At 41.0% G+C, this 14,054-nt stretch overlaps 2 protein-coding genes and 1 pseudogene across 2 annotated transcripts; 2 read left to right on the top strand and 1 right to left on the bottom strand.

The window, feature by feature from the left end:
* Positions 1-553: 553 nt before the first annotated feature.
* Positions 554-4,590, top strand: LOC108898008 (probable histone deacetylase 1-B; annotated as a pseudogene).
* An 899-nt stretch (positions 4,591-5,489) lies between these two features.
* Positions 5,490-10,275, bottom strand: tmem54a (transmembrane protein 54a). Its single transcript, XM_018697845.2, has 6 exons — positions 10,107-10,275; positions 8,521-8,717; positions 8,200-8,259; positions 7,626-7,814; positions 7,380-7,517; positions 5,490-5,891 (listed from the first exon to the last, which is right to left on the bottom strand). Exons 1-6 carry the CDS (start codon positions 10,117-10,119, stop codon positions 5,754-5,756), a joined length of 735 nt encoding a protein of 244 aa, XP_018553361.1. The 5' UTR covers positions 10,120-10,275; the 3' UTR covers positions 5,490-5,753.
* A 1,243-nt stretch (positions 10,276-11,518) lies between these two features.
* Positions 11,519-14,031, top strand: zpcx (zona pellucida protein C). The gene is made up of 9 exons (XM_018697873.2): positions 11,519-11,977; positions 12,060-12,172; positions 12,241-12,320; positions 12,406-12,577; positions 12,665-12,770; positions 12,870-12,955; positions 13,048-13,133; positions 13,218-13,865; positions 13,950-14,031. The coding sequence occupies exons 1-8, from the start codon at positions 11,558-11,560 to the stop codon at positions 13,652-13,654; spliced, it is 1,500 nt and encodes a 499-aa protein (XP_018553389.1). The 5' UTR covers positions 11,519-11,557; the 3' UTR covers positions 13,655-13,865; positions 13,950-14,031.
* The last annotated feature ends 23 nt before the right edge of the window (positions 14,032-14,054 follow it).

Consider the following 14,054-nt stretch of genomic DNA (forward strand, 5'->3'; position numbering starts at 1 on the left):
CACCCTGAACAGACTGCCAGTTTATCGCAGGCCTAACATATAGAAACAAACAACCATTCACACTCACTTTCACACCTACAGGCAGTTTAGAGTCACCAATTAACCTGCATGTCTTTGGACTGTAGGAGGAAGCCTGGAGTGCCCTGAGAGAACCCACACAGGCAACGGGAGTACATACAAACTCCACACAGAAAAGTCCCAGGTGAACCCAGAACCTTCCCACTGTGAGGTGACAGTGCTATCCACTGCACTACGTCAGTTATTATACTCCAAAAATATATGATAACGTAATTGTACCACTCATGTACTTCTTTTTTCACAGTGTTGTACTTTTAGGCCGTCTAAAGGGGTGTAAATACCTGCTGCATCACTGCTGAGCAGGAAGTAAGTGTTATCACAGTGTAAACCAATGAATTAAAAATGAAATAAATAAATAAATCAACAAATAATTTATAATATATTTGAATCTGAAACAAATAACAGATTCACTCTTTATTTACAGTCATTCCAGTACACAGGGTAAGACCTGAGTCTGTCGCCCCCTGTTGACAGCAGATAGCACCACATTGATTGGACGTGATACAAACTATCCGCCTCTTGTCGCTGTTGTCTCCTGTGGTGTGAGTGGTGAAAGCCAGCCAAAAAGACTAAAATGGCGCTTACTTCCCAAGGAACAAAGAAAAAAGTTTGCTACTACTATGACGGTGAGTACTCCTGTGCCTATACTTTTGACAGCCGACGCACTCATCGGTGATATCCGCCACTTTGCGCCAACAAAGGTTGCAGTTTATTTCACCTCTTGCTAACCTGGCACGTTAGCTAACCGAGCTAGCTTGGGTCTGTGGCGGATCTCATCACTCACAGACTCAGAGTCTACACACACACAGCATTAACGCACCAATAATATTTGCTCAGTTTCCCTAAATTCGCTGTTTGCCGCTTTAAGTACTATTTTAGGCGTTTTTCAGCCAGACCTTTGCATTTCAACTAGGTTAGTTAACGTTACTAGCTAGCGAGCTAACAATGAGGATGTGAGTACTTCATTGTCACCACAATTAACGTCAACACCAAGCTAACATTAAAAAGGCTCATGTTACTTACTTCAATTGCAAGGTAGTTTCGCGGAAAACAATGTTTTGGTCATTCATCTCTGAGTAAGTTAACAAAACGCCACCCTGGAAGTGTACATGTGTTAGTTCGTAGACTTTCAAAGAACCAATTTGATTTCAGTATTTTGTCTGGGAGAGCGAGAGGTCCGGGTGCAGTAGCATCATATCAGACTTGCATTATAGTATTGCCGAATTCCTTCACTTACCTTTTCAGTGCAGAGACATTTTACCCAGATACATATCGTAAAAGAGTGACTGTTACTTTACTTCGTGTTTGCGCTTGTTCAGATTTACGAGGTTAAATAAACCATTAATTCAACATGGTGTGTTTTGTTCTCATTTTAGGTGATGTTGGAAATTATTACTATGGACAGGGGCATCCCATGAAGCCCCACCGAATCCGCATGACGCATAACCTGTTGCTCAACTATGGCCTCTACAGAAAGATGGAGATATATGTATGTGAAATTACAGTAACTGTTTGCTTAGTCCAATCGCTGGACTTGCTTTTGCGGTGTGTCTCACGAGCTCACTTGTCCTCCTGTGTTTCAGCGTCCCCACAAAGCCAGTGGAGAGGAGATGACCAAGTATCACAGTGATGACTACATCAAATTCTTGCGTTCAATCCGGCCAGACAACATGTCAGAGTACAGCAAGCAAATGCAGAGATGTAAGTTTGCCAGAGGTTTGACTGTGTAGATAAAGTTCATCAAATGCTGTGCTTAATTTCTGTCCTGTTGCTTTGCAGTTAATGTGGGGGAGGACTGTCCAGTTTTTGATGGTTTGTTTGAGTTCTGCCAGCTCTCAGCAGGGGGTTCAGTTGGTAAGTTGTTAGTCTTTAAATATCGCTCAGACAAATATGCTGTGTTGGACAGCAATCATGCCATCACTGCCCCAGTAACCTGTTTAGGTTAGTATAAGCAGCCTGTTAATTCTTGCCTCCTCGCTGTGCTCCAGCCGGTGCCGTGAAGCTGAACAAACAACAGACAGACATTGCCATCAACTGGGCCGGGGGCCTGCATCACGCCAAGAAGTCTGAGGCCTCCGGGTTCTGCTACGTTAACGACATTGTGCTGGCTATTCTGGAATTACTGAAGTAAGTTCAAAAGCCCCATCACAGCCACTCAGGTACAGGGTTGTTTTGCAAGAGTAGATGGTACTCTCAATCTCATGGATTGTCAAATGAAGGACCTTGTGGATCAAAAGTAGGCAAAACATCAAAGATCTTTCCCTTCTCTCTAGATACCACCAGAGAGTTCTGTATATAGATATTGACATCCATCACGGGGACGGTGTAGAGGAGGCTTTCTACACCACAGATCGTGTCATGACAGTTTCCTTCCACAAGTATGGAGAGTACTTCCCTGGCACAGGAGATCTGAGGGTAAGCCATGATTTTTTAGTAGATAAAAGCCACATTGTCACAGTTATAATACAGTGAGTTACCATTTGTCTTGTTCTCTGCAGGATATTGGTGCTGGGAAGGGTAAATATTATGCCGTGAATTATCCACTGAGGGATGGGATCGATGATGAGTCATATGAAGCCATATTCAAACCTGTGAGTAAACAATGATTTGTTTTGGTGGTTGATATCTCCCTCGAATGTCAGACACATTTGACAGTGGATGTTGTTATTCGTGTAGATCATGGCCAAGGTGATGGAGATGTACCAGCCCAGCGCAGTGGTTCTGCAGTGTGGAGCTGATTCTCTGTCAGGAGACAGACTTGGCTGCTTTAACCTCACCATCAAAGGTCAGTTAATTGAAGCACTTTTACACTAGCAGAGGTCTGTAACTGTCTTGTGTAAATTTTAACTGAGAAACAAAACCATTTTCTCTCAATTTTTAATCATTTATTTCCATGATGTGTTCTCAGGCCATGCCAAGTGTGTGGAGTACATGAAGAGCTTCAACCTGCCACTGTTAATGCTGGGTGGAGGAGGCTACACCATCCGTAATGTGGCACGCTGCTGGACATACGAAACTGCTGTAGCCCTCGATTCCTCCATCCCTAATGGTGAGTCTTGATGCCCATCTGGTCTGGTATTCATTTGAAATCAGAATGTTCTGTGGCAATTACTAAAAGCTTTGTATCTTAGTATTGTCATATGTATAATACATAAATAATATATGGCACATCAGAAATAGCACAGGTAAATCAAATGATTTGGTCCACAGAAACTGATGGTAATTTAGATAATCAGTTTAGGGAGAGACATATGTTTGGTTAGGGATTTGCTTGCTAAAAGCGCTAACATTATTTAAATTAAAAATGTGTATGATCTTCCTGATTGATTCCTCTCAACTCCACAGAGCTCCCATACAATGACTACTTTGAGTACTTTGGGCCGGACTTCAAGCTGCACATCAGCCCCTCCAACATGACCAACCAGAACACCAATGACTACCTGGAGAAGATCAAGTGAGTCTATGAAAGTGCCATTCAAATTCACCTTTTGTTTTCCCATTATATGTGTTACACAAATGTCAAATTACATAATGCATCATCTGTTTAATGATTCATCCATTTCAGCAGCAGTTATGGTAGCTTTGATGTTTCCTGTATTTAGCCACATCATAGGCAGAGTTTTGTTTATGGTCAGTGTGTTCAGCCTGCTTTCTGTCCTAGGCAACGTTTGTTTGAGAACTTGCGTATGCTGCCCCACGCCCCGGGAGTTCAGATGCAGGCCATCCCTGAGGACGCTGTACAGGAGGACAGCGGAGATGAGGAGGAAGATGACCCCAACAAACGCATATCCAGTAATAACCTCTTGCTGTCATAATTTTCTCAATCATTGTGCAGTCCATGCTCCATAACAGGTGAGCCGACATGTTTTGATATAATCCTGTCCTCTGATAATGTATAGTCCGTGCTCATGACAAGAGGATAGCGTGTGAGGAGGAGTTCTCTGACTCAGAGGATGAAGGTGAAGGAGGCCGCAGAAACGCAGTCCAGCTTCAAGAAAGCCAAGCGAGCCAAAACCGAAGGAGAGAAAGAGGGAGAAGAAAAGGAGAAGAAAGGTGAGGAGGAAACAAAAGGTATCTATTCTTTTTTTTTTTTCATCTCACCCCACTCTTCTTTTGTTTAATTGCAGACATCTTATTAGCGCTTACGAACTCAGATTTGTCTTTACGTATCATTATGATTGCTATGAATTTGGTTTTTTTTTTAATAGAAGTAAAAGAAGAGGAGAAGGTGCCAGAGGAAGAGAAAATGGACACATCAAAGTGAGAAAACACAGCACACACTTATTGACCATGTTTTCCAGCGAGTGGCTGATGGGGAGTGTTAATTATTTCCTTACTCTGGGTCCTTTAGGCCAAAAGAGGAATCCAAGACACCTTGAAGTCCTCAGCACCCAGTGATACCAGTGCAGCTAAACAGAACAGATCACACAAGACTTTTTTGGGTTAATCATCTTTCTGCTAAGGCTGCTGCTTGGAAATCAGTGAAGGACTATATACCTTTATAATGAGAGATCCTACCCCGTCAAAATGGGGCAAGGATCTAAACATGTTTTTCTAGGACAACTTTTCAACTTCACTGTTTATGGACTAAAGTCAAACTGAGTGTTTTTTTTGAGCATTGTTTTTGTATTCTTTCTCTTTTTTTTTTGTCCTGGATCTTTTTAAGCGATGACACTTGCTTTTCCCTTGTGAAGCAACTGTAAAAATGTCTTAGTACATGTATGCTTTTATATATCTGATGGATTTAATTTATTTAAATCATAGATATTTTGGCTACTCTGTTTTATGTCTTTCAGTCCCACTTTAGTCCTGTGCCTTTTGAATACGTAGTTGAAGCATGTTTGTACAATAGATCCTTTTTTGTAATACATTAGTGTCACTGGTCTTGTCTGCCAAGGTCACCAAGAGTGGTTAAGAGGGTTGTCTAAACCTATATACCTCTTACATGTCACAATGTATGTTAATTATATTCCTATATCTTAGGTTATGATAGGACATGTCCTTTATTTGACTCATTGACATTTTCTTTGTTAAATTTCTGTGACTCAGTATTGAAATTGTTTGGGTTCCGTATCAGGCTTAGGTCCCACTGAAATTTGGACTTGAATGTCCAAAATACTGTATAGTACTCAGTGTAAAATCGGAGGCAAGACAAATGCCAGAATTCATTCATTTGTTGTATATATTTGTATTCTGAAAACATAAGCAAAGAAAATTTGCGATCGCCATTTAAATCTGACAGACCCTGGTGTGTGTTGACCACATTTTAAACACCAATAAAAAATTGCCTTAAAAAGTTGAAAAATTTGTTCTGTAAAGTTTTTTTTAAATGAGATTATTTTTAAAAATATCTGGTTTGATGAAATGTTTGGCAACTACATTTTAAAAAGAAAACCATTTTAAAGTCAAGATATAGACAACAGATCTGTATTTTCAAGACAACATCACTACAAACAAAATATGACTTCACACCAACAGCAGTATTTTATCAGATAAAAAAAACCCTTTGGGTGTAGAGGGAATTAAAAAACCATTGCTCTTGCTGGCTTAAGTCCTACAAATGTCTTCTTCAGCCATTGAGTGTGTAACAGGTAAGTGATACAACAACAGATGAGGTTGTGTTTTATCCAGTTGAGCCCAGCAGTTTGCAACCTATCTCATTAGGTTTATCTGCTTCAGAGCCATTCACTCTGCTCCACTGCAGTGTCCCCATCCAGCAGCTCATCCTGCTCTGCAGGCTCAGCTTCAGCTTCAGGATCCATCTCTGGATCTGGTGCTGGCATTGGGGTTTCAATGCCTCTCTGGATACGCACCTGAAACAATACATGAAGTGGAATTTCAGAGAGAAGCTAACTCACATTAATGGCTTCAACTGAGCAAATGTATTGCACCTGTATTGATCTTATGGGAACTGGACTACATTTATTTGTATTAAGAAGGTTACAAGATAAGAGAAGATATTGCTATTAACTACCAGATGACTGTCCATGCTTACGGTCTCAATGGGAAGCTACAAAAGAGGGGAAAATGGAATAAAACATAATGTCTGTTTTTTGTTTGTTTCCCACAGATACAGCAGTAATCTCTCTAACCTCTCCATACCCTGAGGCTTTGGGTGTAAAAAGCTGTCAAAACTTGTCTAGCTGATGATATCCACTGTCTGTTTTTATTCTATTATACCCTGATAGTTTTGACAGGGGAAGAAATTTTGAATAAGTGATGGGCTGCAATAAGGACCTGAATCATAGACAACAACACACAAAGTATTTACAATGCTGTTTAAAGTGCAATTTGACCATATCATAAAATATATTATGTTAACATGTTTTGGATGAAATGGTTGTTTGTAAAGATGAGGCAGGCTCGGGAACAGTTGGTACCATAAATACATGTCAGATACCAATGCAACTTGTTTCCCAGACTGTGATCTAATTTAAACTGAATCAGTATCTTAAATGACAGTTTTAATGTTATTTCAGTGTTGATAATACATAATTATTCATACACATATGAAATTTCACGTGAGGACAGGGGACAAACGCAATGAATGAACTGAGCCACAGTTCATGATGTGTACTTTTTCAGTTACTACTTTAATTTCACTTTCAAGATCAAACCATGTGATCATGCACCGAGGCAGCATGAGATGAGGGACACAGTTACCACACTGTCCTGTTCAAGTTTGCCTTGTCAGCAGGTCTATCACCACTGGCTTCCATTTGTGTGTATTAAATTCAATGTCACATTGCTATTTGTGGAAAGAGTGAAGCCAGGTCAGTTCACTGTTTAAATTTGTGGCTTGAGCTAATGTTTTTTTTTGTAATGATACTTGTTACCTTATAATTCATCAATCAGTTTTTCAGCACAGTGTTGTTATGGTTTTGCAGAGACATATGTAACCTCAAACACTGCAGTAACAATGTCATTTTTTTCTTATAGTTTATCTTCTGTGATTAGAGGTTAATCTTGAGCAATTTGCTTTTGCTGTGTGGATTTTTCTAAGATGTCAAAATACTTTTCTTGTTTTATGAAGTTTTAAAAATTCAAGTTAAACTGCTTCCTCTTTGAAAAACCTTTCATCACTTTACTATTTATATTTATGCAAAACACATTTTTCATATTTTTATAAAACAAATGTCTGACTGAGATATGTTACTATAATGTGGCACATTACAAGAAACCTAACACAGCAATTTGTGCTCTCTCACATACACACTACAAACACACTGTCTGTGACAAATGCTGCAGGCCCAGCTAATCCTAACACTGTCCACAGAGTCAGTGATGTGACAGTGGCTCACCCTCTTAGCTTGGAGTGGCCTCCTCCTGCACGGACAGAGGTAGAGGAACGAAGTGCAGGCAGCGAAGCAGCGGAAGGAGAACACCGTTTCCACAATGGACATCAAGATGAGAGGCACCCACAGAATGATTGTGGTCGCCTGGTCAGCCACAGCACATGATCAGTAAACGTTTCTTTTTCTTTTTTTGCAGCAATTTCTAGTCAGTGTCAAAACTGTCAGTGGGTAAAATATTTACATTCAACTTACATAGATTCGGGTGGGGTCAAAGGGGCATTCGTACGTGATGCTGGAGGAGCCCAGATCAGGACTCTTACAGTGTGTTAACAGGCCCTTGCCTTTATCAATAATGGCTTTTACTATAGAAACTGACAAGCTCAAGGCAGAGGCAACTGCCAAGAGACCAGCAAGGAAGCCGAAGACCAACAGGACCCACTGCTGCAAAGACAACACGATAACAAGATCTTTGTGAGTTTCTAGGTGAAAATAAAACACTTAAATCTAGTTTGTTAAAGACATTTTTCTCCATAGTAAGATAATGTGCCTCTCTTTGTCAAGTAGATGTAAGAGGTAAGAAGGAACATGAAGCAAAATCACAGCTGAGTCTACATGCTGAGAAAACACATCCAACACTTGAATGACTTCCCTACTTGCATGTATACGTATACTGTTATCTATTTAAAGTGATCTTCCACATCTCCTCATGTCATGTGCTCAGTCAAAAACAAAGGGCAAGTTCTAACAGGAGCCAGAGAATGACAGATGTGAGAGCTGACTGGAGGAGGGAGAGGCTGTGCCAGTGAGAGGGGAACAGTTTATTTACCAGGATCCTGTTCTTCTTGTTTTTGGACAGGACAATGGCCGTTATTCCACCAATAATTCCCTAGGGAGACAACGATGTTCAGTAAAAAAGGCAGGTCCTTTATCACAGATAGATGATACAATACTACTACTCAAGAGAGCGCTATTTAAAGGATTAACAAACATTGACACAATTTACAGGTAAAGCCTGCTTTATGATCAGACATGGGCTCCATTGACAAACATATGCTGAACCACTGTCTGATTATACCTTAAATAACTATATTCAAAGTAAACATCAAATTGCTTCTGAGTTCTTTATGCATTATGTCCTACCACTTACCATCAAGCCTGCCACAATGGCAATGACATTAGAGATGGCGTAGACCATGGTCCGGGCCTGAGAGTCCACGTTGATGTGCCTGAGCACGGCGCCGTGCACCAGAGCCCCAAGAAGAAAGTTGACATGGCCCACCAGCACCAGCCCCAGCCCCATCTTCATCAGGGCTTTGTTGTCCTTGAGACTGGCGCAGCACACTCCTAGAGGAAGCAGAGGTACGTTACTTTGAGCAATTAATCTTAACTTAGCCATGAGCATTGTCACACCTGTCAAATTTTAAATGACAAACTAAAAGCTCACTCATTATTACAGTGTGTGTACAACAGTCTGTATTGTCAAAGTGCAGCATGTGACTCTAATCCCATATGTAAATACCAGCTGTGTGTATCAGTATGAGTTGTAACATAGTAAACAAGGTAAAAATACCCTATGCACATGAGTTTATTAAATGTGATCTGAAATATGGAACAAGCAGTAACTGTACTACACTGACACTTGTGTGAGAGCAGACTTCACTGCAGCGTTGTGGTTTCAGCAAAGCGAAAAGGAAGTGGGCCGGCGGTTAGCATATCATAGCAACACTTGAGAATAAGGCTGTTACCACAATTATCCCCGACCCCTGCAGAGGTGGCTGAAGATCTCATCCACTTGCATGCAACAAAATGCTGCATCTATGGCGACACTTCAGCGATGGCGAGGTCTGAGGGGGATTGTGTTGCATTGTTCTGTTCCCTCCCCCTGAGGAGAAGTGAAGCACCCACCCTTTGAGTCCATGTCAGCCCCTCTTGAACCAAACAGGACAAAGCTTTGGGCGTGGTATTCAAACATTTACCACCACCTCTACCTGGCCTGAGGGGTCAGCAGGAGACAGATACTGGCTCCTGGCCTGTCTCATTCATTCCTACAGGTGGCTGCTGTGGAAATACTCACTGTGTTTTTGGTCATAATATTATTTGTCGAACGTTTGACGCCATGTGCACATTATTATATAGAGTCTCTGTAGTATACAGACTCTATCAAAACCCCTAAACTATATTATTCATATTATTTACATATTGATTCAGTGAATGCATACACATCAAACTTAGTATCCCCTAACATGCTAATATGATATTATAATTTCTGATAGTTACACAGGATCAGCCTGTCTCTTTCATTCTGCAAATGATAGACACTTTTGACTTATTATTATCAACGTATATATCATATATATATGTATACGTTGATAATAATGATAGGACGTGTTGTATGGGACCCATACAATAATATGGATTTAGATCTAATCCATCATCAGACCATTCCCTGCAACACCTCCTCTAAAAGTTTCACTTTTATTTTAAGTGAAACTCTGAATAAAATACCACATCTATGTGAGGCTAAATAACTCAGTTAGTTGGATACGTTTTTACTGGTAAACAACTCACACACACACAAAGACATCACATTGAGTTCCGTCAGTCAAAATGTAGGTTAGCTACGTCTCGTCTCCTCTGAGCTCCGTTGACGACAGGCAGACCACGCCTAAAAAAACTTTGGCACGCAACATACACTCTGTCATTACAGTGAAACAAACACAGAAGTTAACTTACCTAATTGTACCATGGTGGATTTGATGTCCTCTTAGATCATATTAGTGTAAAAGTTGTATTGAAGTCATATCTGACAGCTTTTTGACACTCTGCTGTAGGGGGTTCTCTTGTCTTCCTCAACTGCCGCTCACCTGCACACGGACACGCGCACCACCCACCGCCTACCCTGTAAGGAAGCTCCGCCCCAAAACCTTTCGAAACGTCACATTTCTGAGGGAAAAGCCGATCTACCAAGAAATAATGCAGCTCTGTTCCCATCAGCTACTACAATAACTAACCACACTGAAAGAGAATTTCAAAATAAAATGCAACAAGAAAACAAGTTAACACACAAAGGGCTCATTAAAGCAAATTCTTAATCAAATGGAACCCACACTATTTTATTGCCTGTCTGAGTATTTGTTTACCTGTGTGTTTACTGCAGGGCTCACTCTGAAAATTATGTTGAGCCTGCTTTTGATTACTTTTGTCTTATTTGTTTTCCAAATGTAAAAATAAGACTGTAAGTAGTTCTTGTGTTACATGTCTATGGAGTTATTGATCCTAATCACTACTGACAGTGATTAAGTCAGGTTATCATGGTGATTTATGTATGTATGTAGGCCTCATCGAAACTATAGATTCCCTGAAACAGATGTTAGGATACATATCCTAACAGCTCAATAATTGCAATGTCTGCTATGCTGACGAATAAAATGGCAATGGTGATGATGGGAGTTCTGTTTAACTTAGAGTTTACCCACCCCTTTAATGGATATGTAGCTCCTCTGTCATTTGTGGCCTCTTTCTTTCCTTAGCTATAATTTTCATGTTAACCTTTTTTCAAATTTACACATTTAGTTATTACTTCAATTGGAAAATATTTTTAAAAATGAAAGAAAACATATGATATTTGAAAATATGAGCCACACAAATACAGTTCACACACAGAATTTTATCTTTCAAGATAAAGACTCAAGTGGAATCTTGATACCATGAAGTGTTGTAAAGTTATGCCATATTTATTCATGATGTGGGTATCTGTAGACACAGTATACGGATATGAATTTCATATTATTCATCCTGCATTTCTTTGACTTCCTTTTAGCACGTGTACTCGATGCTGCTGTTATTGTCAATTGATGAAAACCAGGGTTACTTAAGATAATTATCTCAGCTGTCAAAAATGTTAAATATCTGAAATATTTGCAGTCAAGGATGACATGAAACAAGAAACAATTTTCCTGGGTTTAGTTTAGATTGTAACTGGCTCTTGTATCCAAATAATACACACAAAGGGAATAAAAACATCACAGGCTACACTGATGTCAAGAATGAAGATTTCTGAATGGTCTGAATGCAGCTTCGTTAGCTTGATTGCTAACACCTGTCACTCCTGCCGCTGCAGCTTATAAATGTGAGACTTGTTTGAGGAGAGTAGTCAGAGTGGTTGGCCTGCTTTGAGGTTTGCAATGGGGATAATAGAGATATTTCTTTGCCTTTTTGTTGGGCATTCTGTGGCTGTTCAGTCAGTGATAAAAGAGCAGGATGCCACATTTCCCCAGAGTTTTCCAGGATTTTTTGAAAGTCTCAGGCCTTTTCCGTTTGAAAGAAACTTTGATTTCACTCCATATGACACCATCTTCAGCTCCTGGCGAACCCGGACCCCTGACTTTCACTGGCTCGCTGAATTCCCTCCCATCATGGACGTTCCCAGAGTGCAGGTGTTTTGCGATGAATCTCGGCTAACTGTGTTGGTTGATAAGAAATCCTATGGTGTCATGCTGACTGGAGAGGAGATACAGTTGGGTGATGGCTGCTATAGCAACGGAGAGCGACCAAATCAATTTGTCTTCACTTACGGTGTTGATGAGTGTGGAACTGCACAAGAGGTGAGTTGATCAGATTCTTTTCTTGTTGCTGTATTCCCACATGTTTTGTGAGGATTCATTGAAACCACACTCTGTCTTTCAGCTGCTGAATGGCTTGAAGGTGTTCACTAACACTCTCCACTTGAATCTCAAAAAACCTCCACCCAACTGGTGGCAAACTCCTTCCACAGTGCACGTCTCCTGCTTTTCAAAGAGGTGAGCTACCAAAACATCTGTCAGTAGTCACAAATAACCATACTAAAGATGAATGCATGTCTTTTCAGGTCTTATGATAATCCAGGCTTCTTTGACTCAATGGCACCTTCCGAGAGTGGCAAAGGCTTTAATATCAAAGCCATGAATCGTGAGTAATGACGTGAGTCAAAAATATGCTGTAAAGTTGAACTGTTAATGTGTAGATGCAAATGTATGTTTTCATTTCCTCACAGCATCCTGGACCAGTGCTGCTGACTCAAATGTCTATACCAGAGGCCAGGTTGTCAACCTCCAGGTTTCTGCCAAAACCAGGCCTGACCAGAAGCTTTCCATCCTGTCCTGCTTTGTCTCTTCCTCCCCTGAGCCTCAGACCAAACCTCGGCATGCAGTCATACTGAACCGAGGGTAAACAGTTAGCCAATTAGGTATTCCTCATCCTCTCTGCTGTTCTAATTTTCTCATCACCTGAGAAACGATCTCTCTGTGCTGCAGGTGCACAGCCCCGTTGGGTTCTCTTCACCCTGTCGTACAGTTCGTGGTCTCCGGCAGAGGGGATGTGGTTCATTTAGCTCTGAACACATCTTATCTCATTTCTGAGGTGAGGCTTTGCTTTTTGTTTTTAATAAAACGGTTTCTCTGATAGGTCTCTGGTTTCTGCTGTTCAATGGTATGACCTTACAAACTCTTTCCCTTGAAGCTGTACATCCACTGTAGCGTGCTCATCTCAGACCAGGTTGCCAGTGTTGGCTCCAAATCCTGCAACTACAATGTAATCCAGTCAAGGTACAGTACTGGTGTATACACACAACTCTGTGTTGTGACCTTTTTTTTTTTTTTTTTTTTTTTTTTTTTAATTAAAGGTTTTTCCATTTCAGATGGGAGGACCTGAGTGGAGATGTTGAGGTGTGTGAGTGCTGTAGCTCAAAGTGTAAAGGCCCATCAGTCAGACACCTTCCTGAAGGTCAGTTATTAAAGGGCAATAATAAATGCACTTCAGGGTGTCTCTGGTGTCCAACCCAGTGGCTCACTAAGCATTTCATTTCAGATGCCAAGGCTATAGTGAGCACTGGTCCCTTTGTCATTGTGGACAAAGACACAGAGATGAGCACCGTCTCTGAACCACACGAAACCACCCCTACCCCTGTTCCTGACCCCACGGTGTCTGGTGCTGCGGTGACGGAGGACACAAGTGTGTCTGCTTCTGTATCAAGCAAGTTCTCCTCTCCCCCTCAAGGTGTGGTGGTTCTGAGTCAGGACCCAGTTGCCAGACTGACCCTTTGGCTACCCGGAGAGGTGCAGGATATTGGTCCTGAGTCTAAAGACAGTTGGACAGTTCAGCTAAAGGCAAGTGATGTAGTATCAAACGACCTTCCTGTGCCACAACCTTCAACCACAGATAAGGAGTCTCATGAGCTAAACCAGATTGATTTGAAACAAATGGGAGATCTGAGCTGGCTCAGATGCAGGCAGATGCAGCTGTGACGCCCCGCGAAGGAACAAATGACATCCAACCAGTAATTCGCACAAAACTCCAATTTGCCAAAGGTGTGGATGGGTCACACACACTGAGTTATGAGGAAGAGGTGGTGAAGCAACAAGGAGAAGGTGTGATCAGAAGATATGGGACGGATTGGGTTAAGAAACAGGAGCCCAGGCAGAGGGGGCTGCGCTCAATTTTCCTGGATTTGTTGAGGTACCTAAACATGGTCAATTAGCTTTGTAATGTCAATGTATATGTATGCATGTGAGTGACTAATTTTGTTTGTCTTTTCCTCAGGATGATGGACAAAGCAGAATAACTGCTATCTTAATATTTTATGATTGTATATCAGCTGAATAAACTTAAACCATGAGCAATACTCCAGTCTTTTTCTATTACTGT

The sequence above is a fragment of the Lates calcarifer genome, linkage group LG19, assembly GCF_001640805.2.
Source record: "Lates calcarifer isolate ASB-BC8 linkage group LG19, TLL_Latcal_v3, whole genome shotgun sequence".
NCBI lineage: Eukaryota > Metazoa > Chordata > Actinopteri > Centropomidae > Lates > Lates calcarifer.